At 46.1% G+C, this 16712-nt stretch overlaps 1 protein-coding gene across 9 annotated transcripts in view; it reads left to right on the top strand.

Moving 5' to 3' along the window:
- Nucleotides 1-16712, top strand: part of LOC139273131 (echinoderm microtubule-associated protein-like 6) — an 816712-nt gene that overhangs the window by 237905 nt on the left and 562095 nt on the right. The window contains exon 1 of one of the 9 annotated variants that reach the window (XM_070889558.1): nucleotides 588-691. The exons of the other annotated variants lie outside the window; for them this stretch is intronic. Within the exon in view, the coding sequence (XP_070745659.1) occupies nucleotides 636-691 (56 nt within the window). The 5' untranslated portion in view covers nucleotides 588-635. Of the gene's footprint in view, nucleotides 1-587; nucleotides 692-16712 lie in introns of those variants that run through there. 9 annotated transcript variants of the gene reach the window in all.

The following is a 16712-nucleotide window of genomic DNA, read 5'->3' on the forward strand; positions in this document are numbered from 1 at the left end:
GTTTTTTTGCACTTAAGTCAGTGTTATCCCTTCCTTTTGCGCAATAGCTTATTTGAAAGTGGACAAGTAGAAACAACCACATGTCCCTTTGACAACTGTTGAAGTCATTTTTCTGGCAATTTCCTGAGCCACAAACAACTATTTCTCTATTGCAGAGTAGGAATTCTCCCTCCCTTTGATGCTACAACTTTTCATGCTACCTGGAATAAAAAGAGAAGCCTCAGTCAAATAGAAAGGGACCTGGATAGATTAGGAAGGTGACCTGATGAATGACAAATGGCATTTAATATGGATAAATACAAAGTAATAAAACATATAAACTAAATGGCTATAGGTTATAGGACACAATAAAGAAGAGAGATCTGGGAGTAACTGTGGAAACCTCATTGATACCAACAGCACAGTATGGGGCAGCAGTAATGATAGTTAACGAGATCTTGGGATATATATCCAGAAGTATAGAATATAAATCCCAGGATGTGATAATAACTCTCTTTATAAAAAAAAAATACTGGAACAACCACACCTAGAGTACTTTATTCAATTCTGATTGGCCTGTTACAGCAAAGGTATGCAGGATATCGAGGTAGTGCAGCAACGAGTAACCAAACTGATACATATCCTAAATATGACCGATGGGGAAGAGGTTTGCGAGCCTGGGATTGCTAACTTTGGAGAAGACCAGGCTCAGGTGAGATTTCCACGTTTTCGATACATTAATTAAAGCCAGTGATATGTTGAGATTAGAAAAGGACAGTGTACAGCCAGATCAGTTAACTACTTTAAGCAGAAAAGAAGAAAAAAGAAAGACTTGCATTTATATAGTGCCTTTCACGACCTCGATGTCCCACAGCACTTTACAGCCAATGAAGTACTTTTAAAGTGTAGTCATTGTTGTAATGTAGGAAACGTGGCAGCCAATTTGTATACAGCAAGCTCCCACAATCAGCAATGTGATAATGACTAGATAATCTTTTTTTAATGATATGGATTGTTCGCCCGTCACTCCTGTACTCGCTGACCTACATTGGCTCCCGGTTAAGCAATGCTTCGATTTAAAAATTCTCAGCATGGTTTTCAAATCCCTCCATGGCCTCGCCCCTCCTTATCTCTGTAATCTCCTCCAGCCCCACAACCCCCCCGAGATATCTGCGCTCCTCTAATTCTGCCCTCTTGATCATCTCTGATTATAATCAGCTATTCAGCCTTCAGCTCTGGAATTCCCTCCCGAAACCTCTCCACCTCTCTACCTTTCTTCCTTTAAGACGCTCCTTAAAACCGACCTCTCATCTGCTCTAATTTCTCCTTATGTGGCTCGTTGTCAAACTTTCTATTGTATAATACTCCTGTGAAGTGCCTTGGGACATTTTACTTCGTTAAAGGCACTATATAAATACAAGTTGTTGTCAATGTTGATCGAGGGATAAATATTGGCCAGGTCGCTGGGGATAACACTCTTGCTCTTTTTCAAAATAGTGCCAAGGGATCTTTTACATCCATCTGAGAGCGCAGATGGAGCCTTGGTTTAACGTCTCATCCAAAAGACGGCATACTCTGAGTGCAGCGTTCCTTCAGTACTGCACTGGAGTTTCAGCCTAGATTTTTGTGCTCAAGTCTCTGGAGTGGGACTTGAACCCACAATCTTCTGACTCATAGGCGAGTGGGCTACTAACTGAGCCACAGCTGATAAACATGTGGAATGTTTTGTCCAGGGAGGCACTGGAGGCAGATAATGTAGATCGGGGGAAAATTGAATACGGATTTGTGGGAGTGGGTGATTGAGAGGTGGTATTAGTTTCTGGGATGGACCAGATGGGCTACCGTCTTCCCTCCACTGGTGCTCTCCACTCTCTCTTCTGCGACAGTTGGAACTGGTGCTCTCCACTCTCCCGTCCTTATATATATCAGTAATTAACTTTTAGCATTGTTGTTGCCAATTTAAGTGTATCTAAGGGTTAAGTCATGGCAGGAGAGCTCGGACACGTGTTATGCTCCTCCTGTACTATGTGGGAAGTCAGGAACACTTCCGGTGTCCCTGACGACTACGTGTGCGGGAAGTGTGTCCGCCTCCAGCTCCTGACGGACCGCGTTGCGGAGCTGGAGCTGCGGGTGGATTCACTCTGGAGCATGCACGATGCTGAGAATGACGGGAATAGCACGTTTAGTGAGTTGGTCTTACCACAGGTAAAGGGTCCACAGCCAGATTGGGAATGGAAGACCAACAGGAAGAGTAGTGCAGGGGTCCCTTGCGGTCATCCCCCTGCAAAACAGATACACCGCTTTGGGTACTGTTGAGGGGGGATGACTCATCAGGGGAGAGCAGCAGCAGCCAAGTTCATGGCACCGTGGCTGGCACTGCTGCACAGGAGGGCGGAAAAAGAGTGGGAGAGCGATAGTGATAGGGGATTCAATTGTAAAGGGAATAGATAGGTGTTTCTGCGGCCACAACCGAGACTCCAGGATGGTATGTTGCTTCCCTGGTGCAAGGGTCAAGGATGTCTCTGAGCGGGTGCAGGACATTCTGAAAAGGGAGGATGAACAGCCAGTTGTCGTGATGCATATAGGTACCAACGACATAGGTAAAAAACGGGATGAGGTCTTACGAGACGAATTTAGGGAGCTAGGAGTTAAATTAAAAAGTAGGACCTCAAAAGTAGTAATCTCAGGATTGCTACCAGTGCCACGTGTTAGTCTGAGTAGGAATCGCAGGATAGCTCAGATTAATTCGTGGCTTGAGAAATGGTGCAGAAGGGAGAGATTCAAATTCCTGGGACATTGGAACCGGTTCTGGGGAAGGTGGGACCAGTACAAACCGGACAGTCTGCACCTGGGCAGGATCGGAACCAATGTCCTAGAGGGAGTCTTTGTTAGTGCTGTTGGAGAGGAATTAAACTAATATGGCAGGGGTATGGGAACCTATGCAGGGAGACAAAGGGAAATAGAAGGGGGGTTGAAGCAAAAGATAGAAAGGAGAATAGTAAAAGTGGAGGGCCGAGAAACCCAAGGCAAAAAGCAAAAAGGGCCACATTACAGCAAGATTCAAAAGGGGCAAAGTGTGCCTCAATGCAAGGAGTATTCGGAATAAGGTGGATGAATTAACTGCGCAGATAGCAGTTAATGGATACAATGTGATTGGCATCACGGAGTCATGGCTCTAGGGTGACCAAGGCTGGGAACTCAACATCCAAGGGTATTCAGCATTTAGGAAGAATAGACAGAAAGGAAAAGGAGGCGGGGTGGTGTTGCTGGTTAAAGAGGAAATCAATGCAATTGTAAGGAAGGACATTAGCCTGGATGATGTGGAATCGGTATGGGTGGAGCTGCGGAATTCCAAAGGGCAGAAAACGCTTGTGGGAGTTGTGTATAGACCACCAAATAGTAGTAGTGAGGTTGGGGACAGCATCAAACAAGAAATAAGGGATGTGTGCAATAAAGGTACAGCAGTAATCATGGGCGACTTTAATCTACATATAGATTGGGCTAACCTAGCTGGTAACAGTGTGGTGGAGGAGGATTTCCTGGAGTGTATTAGGGATGGTTTTCTAGACCAATATGTCGAGGAACCAACCAGGGAGCTGGCCATCCTAGACAGGGTGATGTGTAATGAGAAGGGACAAATTAGCAATCTTGTGCGAGGCCCCTTGTGGAAAAATGACCATAATATGGTAGAATTCCTTATTAAGATGGAGAGTGACAAAGTTAATTCGGAAACTAGGGTCCTGAACTTAAGGAAAGGTAACTTCGACGGTATGAGATGTGAATTGGCTAGAATAGACTGGCAGAGGATACTTAAAGGGTTGACGGTGGATAAGCAATGGCAAACATTTAAAGATCACATTGATGAACTTCAGCAATTGTACATCCCTGTCTGGAGTAAAAATAAAACTGAGAAGGTGGCTCAACCATGTCTAACAAGGGAAATTAAGGATAGTGTTAAAACCAAGGAAGAGGCATATAAATTGGCTAGAAAAAGCAACAAACCTGAAGACTGGGAGAAATTTAGAATTCAACAGAGGAGGACTAAGGGTTTAATTAAGAAGGGGAAAATAGAGTACGAGAGGAAGCTTGCAGGGAACATGAAAACTGACTGCAAAAGCTTCTATAAATATGTGAAGAGAAAAAGATTAGTAAAGACAAACGTAGGTCCCTTGCAGTCGGATTCATGTGAATTTATAACGGGGAACAAAGAAATGGCAGAACCAATACTTCGGTTCTGTCTTCACAAAGGAAGACACAAATAACCTTCCGAATGTACTAGGGGACAGTGGGTCTAGTGAGAATGAGGAACTGAAAGATATCCTTATTAGGCGGGAAATTGTGTTAGGGAAATTGATGGGATTAAAGGCCGATAAATCCCCGGGTCCTGATAGTCTGCATCCCAGAGTACTTAAGGAAGTGGCCCTAGAAATAGTGGATGCATTGGTGATCATTTTCCAACAATCTATCAACTCTGGATCAGTTCCTATGGACTGGAGGGTAGCTAATATAACGCCACTTTTTAAAAAAGGAGGGCGAGAGAAAGTGGGTAATTATAGACCGGTTAGCCTGACATCAGTAGTGGGGAAAATGTTGGAATCAATCATTAAGGATGAAATAGCAGCCCATTTGGAAAGCAGTGACAGGATCGGACCAAGTCAGCATGGATTTATAAAAGGGAAATCATGCTTGACGAATCTTCTGGAATTATTTGAGAATGTAACTAGTAGAGTGGACAAGGGAGAACCAGTGGATGTGGTGTATTTGGACTTTCAAAAGGCTTTTGACAAGGTCCCGCACAAGAGATTGGTGTACAAAATCAAAGCGCGTTGTATTGGGGGTAATGTACTGATGTGTTTAGAGAACTGGTTGGCAGAGAGTTGGGATAAACGGGTCTTTTTCAGAATGGCAGGCAGTTACAAGTGGGGTGCCACAGTGCTCAGTGCTGGGACCCCAGCTCTTTACAATATACATTAACGATTTGGATGAAGGAATAGAGTGTAATATCTCCAAGTTTGCGGATGACACTAAACTGGGTGGCGGTGTGAGCTGTGAGGAGGACGATAAGAGGCTGCAGGGTGACTTGGACAGATTAGGTGAGTGGGCAAATACATGGCAGATGCAGTATAATGTGGATAAATGTGAGGTTATGCATTTTGGGGGCAAAAACACGAAGGCAGAATATTATCTGAATGGTGGCAGACTAGAAAAAGGGGAGGTGCAACAAGACCTGGGTGTCATGGTTCATCAGTCACTGAAAGTGGACACACAGGTACAGCAGGCGGTAAAGAAGATAAATGGTATGTTGGCCTTCATAGCTAGGGGATTTGAATATAGGAGCAGGGAGGTCTTACTGCAGTTGTACAGGGCCTTAGTGAGGCCTCACCTGGAATATTGTGTTCAGTTTTGGTGGTCTAGTCTGAGGAAGGACATTCTTGCTATTGAGGGAGTGCAGCGAAGGTTCACCAGACTGATTCCCGGGATGGCTGGGCTGTCATATGAGGAGAGACTGGATCAACTGGGCCTTTTTTCACTGGTGTTTGGAAGGATGTGAGGGGATCTCATAGAAACATATAAGATTCTGACGGGACTGGACAGGTTAGATGCGGGAAGAATGTTCTCGATGTTAGGGAAGTCCAGAACTAGAGGACATAGTCTTAGGCTAAGGGGTAGGCCATTTAGGACTGAGATGAGGAGAAACTTCTTCACTCAGAGTTGTTAACCTGTGGAATTCCCTGCCGCAGAGAGTTGTTGATGCCAGTTCATTGGATGTATTCAAGAGGGAGTTAGATATGGCCCTTACGGTTAAGGGGATCAAGGGGTATGGAGAGAAAGCAGGAAAGGGTAACTGAAGGGATGATCAGCTATGATCTTATTGAATGGCGGTGCAGGCTTGAAGGGCCGAATGGCCTACTCCTGCACCTATTTTCTATGTTTTTCTGGTCCTGTAACTTTCCTTTGTTCCTAACCCTTTACTGGAAAAAGGAGAAAAATGCCCTATAGCTGTTAAAATTCGTCCTAAAAAAAAATTGCAGAGCTGCGCATTTGTGCAGTACGTTTAAATTTGCAAATCAAACTCTGCATTCCATATTAGAAGCAGACTATTTTTTTTAAATCTAAGAGACCATTAAATGTTAGGATTCAGAGGAATCTGGGTGACCTTGTACACAAATCACAGAAAGTTCACATGCAGGTACAACAAGCAATTAGGAAGGCAAATGGTATATTAGCATTTATTGCAAGGGGGTTTTAATATAAGAGAAAGGAAATCTTACTGCAATTATATCGGGCTTTGGTGTGACCACACCTGGAGTATTGTGTACAATTTTGGTCTCCTTACCTAATGAAGGATATCACAGAGGGGTTTCAACGAAGATTCACTGGATTGATTCCTGGGATGAGAGGGTTGTCATATGAGTCGAGATTGAGTAGAATGGGCATATAGTCTCTGGAGTTTAGAAGAATGAGTGGTGACCTCATTGAAATGTATAAAAGTCTTATAGGGCTTGTCTGGGTAGATGCTGAGAGGATGTTTTCCCTGGCTGGAGAGTCTGGAACTAGGGGTCATAGTCTCAGAATAAGGGGTCAGCCATTTAGGACTGGGATGAGGAGAGACTTCTTCACTCAGGGTTGTGAATCTTTGGTATTTTGTACTCCAGAGGGCTATGGGTGTTCAGTTGTTGAGTATATTCAAGACTGAGATCGATACATTTTTGTGGACTAACGGGCTAGACTTGCAGTATATATCTGCCCATTTAGCACCCATGTAATCGCCGAGATTCAGTTTATCGCCCATATTTGATGATAAATGGAAACTATCGCCCGATTATCCACATTTATCCCCAGCGAAACTTTCAGCATACAGGAATGAGCTGAATCGCTCGACCATTTAAAAAAAAAATATATAAAGTCTGACGTCATTACTCGTGCAAGGCCTAGAATACTGTTTATAATGGAAACTAACGCCCAAATATCTCCCAGATTATCGTTGAATGCTACTTTCGGCATTTCATCCATATATCGCCCGAATGATTGCTCGCCCAAAAAGACGCTGAAGAAAAGCTGCTCTCACCTGACCTTAACCTCTCGGTCTGGACGCCATTTTGTAAATCGGAGGAAGTTTAATAAAAGCCTGCTTTGAGTTGATGGGAGCATTGAAGTAATTCTTGAGTGATTTTAAGTGCATTTTAGAATCTTGCCAATCATCTAATCACATTGTGGTCAATTTTGAGTTTATATTGTGTTTGTTGAGGACAATTTAAGAATTTTGAAGACAGATTAGGGCATTTATAGTGATGGGGCCTGTAATTTCTCAACCAGTATTGATGATTACTCACATGCTGCAGAATAGAGATGGGAGAAGGTTCATTAAAAGCATTATGTGCCCAATTAAAGAGGTGGTAGACTACTGATGAGGAGGAGACCTTACACCCAACGCATTTACAGGGATAAGCGATCATACCTGGACTTTTCCGATAACACTTGCGTTAGAAGGCTGCACTTCCAAAAAGAGGTCATCAGTGAGATATGCCAGCTAATTAAGGGAGATCTGCAGCCTAATAGCACCATCAGGACTGCACTGCCTGTTAAGGTTACTGCGGCACTTTCCTTCGATGCATCGGGCTCCTTTCAGGCCTCAGCTGGCGACATTTGCTGCATCTCTCAGCACACCACACATTGCTGCATTCGACAGGTGACTGAAGCCCTTTACGCACTCAGGATGGAATTTATAAACTTCCCTATGACCAGGGACGCACAGAGTGAGAAGGCGTTGGGGTTCTCGATAATAGCAGACTTCCCCAAAGTGCAGGGAGCAATAGACTATGCACATCGCCCTGTGAGCACCTTTGCAGGATGCAGAGGTTTACCGTAACCGAAAGGGATTTCACTCCCTGAATGTGCAGCTTGTTGTCGACCACAAGCAAATAATCATGACAGTAAATGCAAATTTTCCAGGGAGCATCCATGATGCGCACAGCTTGCTTGAGAGCACTGTCTCTGACCTGTTTAAGTGTCGGCCACAAGGTCACGGCTGGATGCTGGGGGATAAAGGATGGGAGATAAAGGATATGGCCTTGCCAGTTGGCTCATGACCCCTCTACGAAAGACTCCAACAGAAGCCGAGAAGCGCTACAACGAAAGCCAAAGAGCCACACGGAATATCGTCGAAAAGACAATTGGAGTGCTGAAGCAGTGCTTCAGATGCCTGCACCACTCAGGAGGCAACCTACAATACCACCCTGAGCAGGTCTCTGAGTTCATTGTGGTGTGCTGCATGTTGCATAACCTAGCTATCAGAAGAGGACAAGAATTTCCAGATGGGACTGCCGGTCCGCCTCCGGAGAGAGGGTAGGAGGAGGAGGAGGTGGAGGACAATGACTACGGGGACAATAATCAGCCTGGCGACGAACCCATACCCTCCCCCCTCCCCCCCCCCCCCCCCCCCCCCCACACCACTGGAAAAGCCCCGTGGTAATTATGCAACTGCTGGACTGTTGCGTCAGCAGCTCATAAATGAACGCTTTGCGCGAAGTTATGTTGGTGACCATTACAGTTGCGTTACGTTACGTTTCATCCTTGCCTGGCCTGACCATTGTTTGCAACCCTTGTATTGATGTTTAACGTTACGTTATTATTAGACACTGCACAACAATTGTAAAGTTCAATAAAAAAATGTAATAATTCAACATTGGAGGTTTTAAAAAAAAATGTTAAACAAACTGTAACACCCATCTCCACCCCCCCCCCCCCCCACCTCCCCCAACAGTCAACAATTGCTTGAAGGAGCTCTCGACCAATGTCGACACTCGCCCTCGACAGAGACACCATGTCCTGGTTCACATCTGCTTGTCGCTGCTCATGCCTACCTCGCCGATCCAACCTGCGTGGGGTTGGCGTAGGCACTGGATGACTCAAAGTGCCCTGCTGCAAGCCGCTTGGCCCCGCTACTTCATCCGTTGAGGATGACGTGGCTGCAGGTACTGCAGACCCTTGGTTTGTTTGTTCAACCAGCGCGGAGCAGCACGGTTGAGGCGCATCATCCTCCTCGGTTGTATCTTCTTCCTCTATGGTCAGGCATGACCTGTAGCAATTGGGGTGATACTCCAGGGGCCTCCCGTTGTGCCTGGGGAGAAGGAAAACATAAATTGAGGTTAGTAGAAGAGAAGGGGAGACATGAGAATGATTGCACTGCGCAGGCATATGTACGAGGAGCAACAATATTGCAATAAATATAAACGAGAGACGTTACATATAATTAACACGAGAGTATAGAAGAGTTCAGAAGCTGCATGCATAACATTATATCATTCATATATTATAACCAAATGGCATTAAATTACTTTAAATTACCACTGGTTTACACATTACTCACGTGGCACAACAACGGGATCTGCACCACCACGGGTGGCAGAATGATTATGTATCCCTATAAGGGCTGAGGCACACTCCTCCAGATCGGTTAATTTATAAAGGTCAGCAGGCCCTCCTCCAGTCCATCTGCGCTCCGCCTGGTTCTTAGATATCTTCTGCAAACGTGACAAGAGCATAAGCTAATTGCCTAGGTACTATTACGGAAACAGATATTGTAATCCACAATTCGTCAACACGCATGCTATTCATCGTTAACGTTAACATTATATGCTAATACGGTTTGTATGTAATTGATACATGGTTATAACATCTACATTAAGAGAAGAAATTTAATAAGATTGTGGTTAGGAACTAACGCTTGACACCAACCCCCTCGTGTACAATCCCCAGGAAAGGCCCCATTCCGGGCCTTGCCATTCGGCGCCTGAGGGGAGAGAGCAGGGTTATTGCAATCGATGGAGGGGGAATCAGGACCGCTGGTGAGCTCGGCAATGACAGGACCATGAGGGCAGGAGGCACCGTGTCCCTGGGCTGAGCTCGGAAACCTCCGTGTGGCCGGAGCTAAATTCCCAAAGTGTCCCAGGGCAGACGGTGAGCCAGAGCACCTCTTCCCGCAGTCCAGGTTGGGTCACTGTGTGACTGACAGCAGCCGGAGAGACTCACACAGTCAGGGCAAAGCTGAGCGGCCCCCCTCAGTGCTCAGTTGTGCCCCCATCCACCAACCTAACCAAAAAGGAGACAATGCCCAAGTTAAAGAATTGCTCACCTCACACAAGCAGCGATATAATTTCATAATTCTCCTTCTAAACTAAAGTGGTAGAAATGCCGAGTGTTTGCAGACAGTCTGTTTACATTCATTCCTTTGGCCCCAATTTTCAATCAAAGCGTTTAAATAATAATTAATACTGTCGATTCAGTTTAAGGCATCTCAGCCAGATTACGAATGCACATTTGCACGGAATGGTTCCTGGGACACCTGCCCTACCAGGGTTCGAGTCCTGGGCCCTGCCCGCGAAAACACCAGCCAGGTCTCGCAGAGTTAAAGGGCGCAGGTTCCAACCCCAGTCCAAATCTTAACAGGGCTGCTACCCAAGATTACCCAACTTAATTACAATCCAGCAGATTTACATTCTAATTAATGAGTCAGTGCATCATTACAATTATAAATGTAATAATTTAATACTTACTCTTGCAGATGAAAGCAGACTGTTCCAGCGCTTACGGCACTGGTCCGGCTCTCTCAAGCCGTGGGCTGCCAATGATACTATTTCGGCGATATCCACCCGTATTCGCTGATATACCCTGGAGGGGGGGGGGGGTTCCTATGCCCACCCTGGGTTAATTGGCCCCACCGCGTCTCCACCTCGTGGACCAAGGCTTCGTTCGCCTTATCGGAGAAGGTTTTCGCCCTCCTTCTCCCTCCAACCTCCGCAACATTCTCTCCCGACTCCTCATATTCCATCTCCATAGTACACGATAATATTTTTCTCTCTCTTTAATTTCAATTGCTCGACAAAAAACACAACCTTCTTTCTCCAATGTGGTGTCTCTTTCTCTCTCCCTTTGTCTTCTGAGCATGCGGAGATGACCCCTGACCTCCTGAATCGTGGGAAAAGTTCTTTGCCTGATTTTTAAAAACATGCCTGCGCAGAGTGGCTGTTAAGGACGCCAGCCTTGCACGACTGAATACATTGCTACAGCCCATTTCACATCGCTAAGGCTATCACCCAAATTAAAAAGGCGAAGATAGCGGTTTTTAAAATGGGCGATATTCCGCCGATCCTGAAAAATAAAACAAACACTAATGGCGGAAATATCGGCCATTTTTGGGCGACAGCGATGGTTATATATGTGGACTTGTATTTACTCTGTACAGCCACCAGAGGGCTCATCCCCTGGAGTCCCAAGGGACCCCATAATCCCTTGGGAGCACAGGTATTTAAGGAGGCTTCACAGGTTGGAGAGGCACTCTGGAGACCTGCAATAAGGTTACACTTTACTTTGATCTCAGTGTTCAATCTGACTCTTTCTCCATACACAACAACTGGCGACGAGATACAGATAGCGACCCAAAGATGCAGAGAACAGTGGGCATCCTGGAGAAATTCTCAGAGGGAGATGATTGGGAAACTTTTGTGGAGCGACTCGACCAATACTTCGTGGCCAACGAGCTAGATAGGGAAAAGAGCACTGCCAAACGAAGGGCAATCCTCCTTACCGTCTGTGGGGCACCACCGTATGGCCTCATGAAGAATCTGCTCACTCCAGCGAAACCCACGGAGAAATCGTACGATGATTTGTGCACACTGGTCCGAAGGAAAGTGTTCTGATGGCGAGGTACCAGTTCTACACCTACAAAAGGTCTGAAGGCCAGAAAATGGCGAGTTATGTCACCGAGCTAAGACACCTTGCAGGACATTGCGAATTTGAAGGACATTTGGACCACATGCTCAGAGACTTTTTCGTACTTGGCATTGGCCACGAAACCATACTTCGCAAACTTTTGACTGTAGAGACCCCAACCTTGAGTAAGGCCATAGCGATAGCCCAGGTGTTCATTGCCACCAGTGACAATATGAAGCAAACCTCTCCGCACACAAGTGCTGCTACAAGTACTGTGAACAAAGTGATGTTGTTTTCGAATCGTAACGTACAGGGCAGGTCACACATACTTGCAGCTGCACGTCCGCAGATGTCTGAGTCCACCATCAAGGGTGATGAATGCTAGACCATTAACACTTTGTTGGTGCTGCGGGGGTGACCATCGTTTCCATTCATGCCGATACAAAGAGTACATTTGCAAGGGCTGTGGAACAATGGGACACCTCTAACGAATGTGCAGGTGAGCTGCAAAGCCTGTTAAACCTGTAAACCACCATGTTGCAGAGGAGGACAGATCCCCGGAGGATCATGATGAACCAGAGCCTCAGATCGAGGAGGCAGAGGTACGTGGAGTGCACACACTCACCACAAATTGTCCCCCGATAATGCTGAATGTTGAACTAAATGGACTCCCGGTGTCAATGGAGCTGGACATGGGCACGAGCCAGTCCACCATGGGCAAAAAGACTTTCGAAAGATTGTGGTGCAACAAGGCCTCAAGGCCAGTCTTAACTCCAGTTCGCACAAAACTAAGAACTTACATGAAAGAACTGATTCCTGTAATCAGCAGTGCTACCGTTAAGGTCTCCTACGATGAAGCGGTGCACAAGCTACCATTCTGGGTGGTGCCGGGCGATGGTCCCACGCTGCTCAGCAGGAGCTGGCTGGGAAAGATATGCTGGAACTGGACGACGTCTGAGCGCTATCGCCCGCTGATGACACTTCGTGTGCCCAGGTCTTAAACAAATTTCCTTCGCTGTTGGAACCAGGCATGGGGAAATTCCAAGGAGCAAAAGTGCAGATCCACCTAATTGCGGGGGCGCGACTCATCCATCACAAGACGAGAGCAGTACCGTACATGATGATAGGATAGAAATCGAGCTAGACCGGTTGCAAAGAGAGGCATCATTTCCCCGATCGAGTTCATTGAGTGGGCCAGTCCTATTGTCCCAGTACTCAAGGGAGATGGCACCGTCAGAATCTGGCGATTAAAAAGTAACTATCAATCGTTTCTCCCTGCAGGACCAATACCCACTACCAAAGGCCGACGACCTCTTTGCAACGCTGGCGGGAGGAAAGACGTTCACGAAGCTGGATCTGACTTCAGCCTACATGACGCAGGAACTGGAGGAATCATCGAAGGTCCTCACTTGCATCAACACGCACAAAGGTCTTTTTGTTTATAATAGATGCCCGTTTGGAATCCGATCGGCGGCGATATTCCAGAGAAACATGGAAAGCTTACTGAAGTCGGTCCCGCACACCGTGGTCTTCCAGGACAACATCTTGGTCACAGGTTGGAACACAGTCGAGCATCTGCAGAACCTGGAGGAGGTTCTTAGTCGACACAACTGCGTGGGGCTCAGGTTAAAACGCTCGAAATACGTTTTCCTGGTGCCTGAAGTGGAGTTCCTGGGAAGGACTATTGCGGCGGACGGCATTGGGCCCACCAACACGAAGACGGAGGCAATCAACAACGTACCGAGGCCACAGAACGTGACGGAGCTGCGGTCGTTTATGGGACTCCTGAACTACTTTGGTAACTTCTTACCGGGTCTAAGCACACTTAGAACCACTGCATGTCTTACTACAAAAAGGGGATGAATGGGTTTGGGGAAAAAGCCAAGAAAATGCCTTTGTAAAAGCGAGAAAATTGTTATGCTCAAACAAATTGCTTGTGTTGTATGATCTATGTAAGCGTTTCGTACTAGCATGTGATGCGTCGTCATATGGCGTCGGGTGTGTATTGCAACAAGCTAATGATTTCGGGAAACTGCAACCAGTTGTTTATGCATCCAGGAATCTGTCTGAGGCAGAGAGAGCCTACAGCATGATTGAAAAAGAAACGTTAGCGTGTGTCTATGGGGTAAAGAAAATGCATCAATACCTGTTTGGGCTAAAATTCGAATTGGAAACTGACCATAAGCCACTTATAACCCTGTTTTCTGAGAGTAAAAGGATAAATACCAACGCATCGGCCTGCATCCAGAGATGGGCGCTCACATTGTCCGCATACAACTACACCATCTGCCACAGGCCAGGCACAGAAAACTGCGGCAATGCTCTCAGTAGGCTGCCATTGCCCACCACGGGGGTGGAAATGGCGCAGCCCGCAGTTCTAGCCATGGTTATGGAAGCATTTGAGAGTGAGCAATCACCCATCACTGCGCGGCAGATCAAAACCTGGACAAGCCAGGACCCCTTATTATCTCTCTTCACAGATGTAATACATGCTCGCAGTTAAGCAATGTACCCAGGGAGTCGCCGCTAAGTTTATGGTCTTGGCCCTCCAAACCGTGGTCTTGGGCACATGTCAACTATGCAGGCCCGTTCTTGGGTTAAATGTTCCTTGTGGTTGTAGACGCGTACTTCAAGTGGCTTGAATGTGAGATAACGTCGGCTAGCACGTCCGTTGCCACTACTGAAAGCCTATGGGCCATGTTTGCCACACGCGGCTTACCCATTGTCCTGGTGAGCGACAACGGGCCATATTTTACCAGTGCTGAGTTCAAAGAATTCATGACCCATAACGGGATCAAACATGTCACATCTGCCCCATTTAAACCAACGTCCAATGGTCAGGCAGAGAGAGCAGTGCAAACCAGAGCAGGGTGTTTCGGGTCAAACTTTCAAATGGACTCATTCACCGGAAACACTTGGACCAAATCAAACTCAGATTCACGGACTATCCTGAGCAACCCACCTTGGACCCTACCTTTTTTGATCCCCCAACATACACACCAGTGGCAACCGGCACCACGGTTGACCACACAGCAGCCCTTCAGGGCCCAGCACATCAGGCAGCCCAGCGAGGGCCCAACAAATGATTCAACGACACCAGCTTTCACACCGAGACGATCAACCAGGGCAAGAAGGGCCACAGATCGACTCACATTGTAAATAGTTACACTATTGAATTTTGGCGGGGGGGGGAGGAGGGGGAGGGACTGTTGTTATATATGTGGACTTGTATTTACTCTGCACAGCCACCAGAGGGCTCAGCCCCTGGAGTCCTAAGGGACCCCATAATCCTTTGGGAGCACAGGTATTTAAGGAGGCTTCACAGGTTGTCGAGGCACTCTGGAGACCTGCAATAATAGACTACGGTCACACTTTACTTTGAGCTCACAGTGTTAAATCTGACTCTTTCTCCATACACAACAGCGATCATAATGGAAAGTCTAACCCTAAGGGGATCAAAGGATGTGGGAATTATTAAATGGCGGAGCAGGCTTGAGGGACTGTATGGCCTACTCCTGCTCCTATTTCTTCAGTTCTTATGCTTTCATATATGTTGTGTAATCACGCTAAGTATATTTGTGAACATGAAAAGTTTTCAGTATCTGTGTAATAAATCAGCTGTGAAAGATTTATCGATTTGTGAAGTGGCAAAATCTCTTAATTACATTTTGTAAAATCATGCAATCCAGTTCAAATTTTAGAAATGGTGTTTATTCAACAATTCTGAAATGTAAGCACAAAGAAACAATTTGCCAAGTTGTCTTAGTTATACAGCAAATAAGCATATCCCATTGTAATGAAGAAATTCAATAAAGTCCAAGTTCAATTCTCAAAAAGGGTCTTAAAAGTATCTCATTTTTGACTTGTTTACTGCATTCTGTAGCAAAGTAATTGACAGTGCAGAGAATAAATGGCTGGCATTTTCAAGTTGCCAATTCTGTAACATAAGAACATAAGAAATAAGAGCAGGAGTAGGCCATTTGGCCCCTTGAGCCTGCTCCGCCATTCCCGCCATTCAATAAGATCATGGCTAATCTGACCTTGACCTCAACTTCACTTTCCTGCCCATTTCCCCATAACCCTTCACTCCCTTATATTTCAAAAATCTGTCTCTCTCCACCTTAAATACATTCAATGACCCAGCCTCTACAACTCTGTGGGGTAGAGAATTCCAAAGATTCATGACCCTCAGAGAAGAAATTCCTCCTCATCTCCATTTTAAATGGGTGACCCCTTATTCTGAAACTATGGCCCCTAGTTCTAGATACCCCCACGAAGGGAAACATCCTCTCTGCATCTACCCTGGTAAGCCCCCTCAGAATCTTATGTTTCAATAAGATCACATCTCATTCTTCTAAACTCCAATGAGTATAGGCCCAACCTGCTCAACCTTTCTTTATAAGACAATCCCTTCATCTCAGGAATCAACCTAGTAAACCTTCTCTGAATTGCCTCCAATGCAAATATATATCTTAAATAAGGAGAGCAAAACTGTACGCAGTATAACTAATGGTGATAATGGTATAGTCACTATCCTGTTACAGAAAGAAGGCATCCATCAGGATGTACATCTATTACTTAGTTTTTTTTAATCAATTGGCCCGAGATTTATTTTATGAGGTTTTTGTTGAATAAGAATATATCATATATTATTAAGGAAAATTTGAAGTTGCAAGCTCACATCAATTATGCTAGTAAAAGTGGCCAGAGTACTCAGACACTATGGGCCCAAGTTTCCACACACGCCTAGAACGGCGCAGTCCCGACCTGGACGCCCGTTTTTCGCGCCACAAAGTGTGCCTAAAAAATCCTCGGTATTCTCCACCTACTTGCAGGTCCTCTGGCCCTCGGCACAGCCAGCACGAGCTGTGGGGGGGCGGAGCCAGGTCCCTGCGCTGAAAACAGTGCCGGGACCTCTGCACATGCGCGCTACAGTGGGCACGCAAGTGCAGTAGCTCCAGGCGCCGAACTGTGTGGGAGGGGCCCGAAGCACGCAGCCCCTAGCCCTGGCTGAATGGCCT

The sequence above is a fragment of the Pristiophorus japonicus genome, chromosome 9, assembly GCF_044704955.1.
Source record: "Pristiophorus japonicus isolate sPriJap1 chromosome 9, sPriJap1.hap1, whole genome shotgun sequence".
Lineage (NCBI taxonomy): Eukaryota > Metazoa > Chordata > Chondrichthyes > Pristiophoridae > Pristiophorus > Pristiophorus japonicus.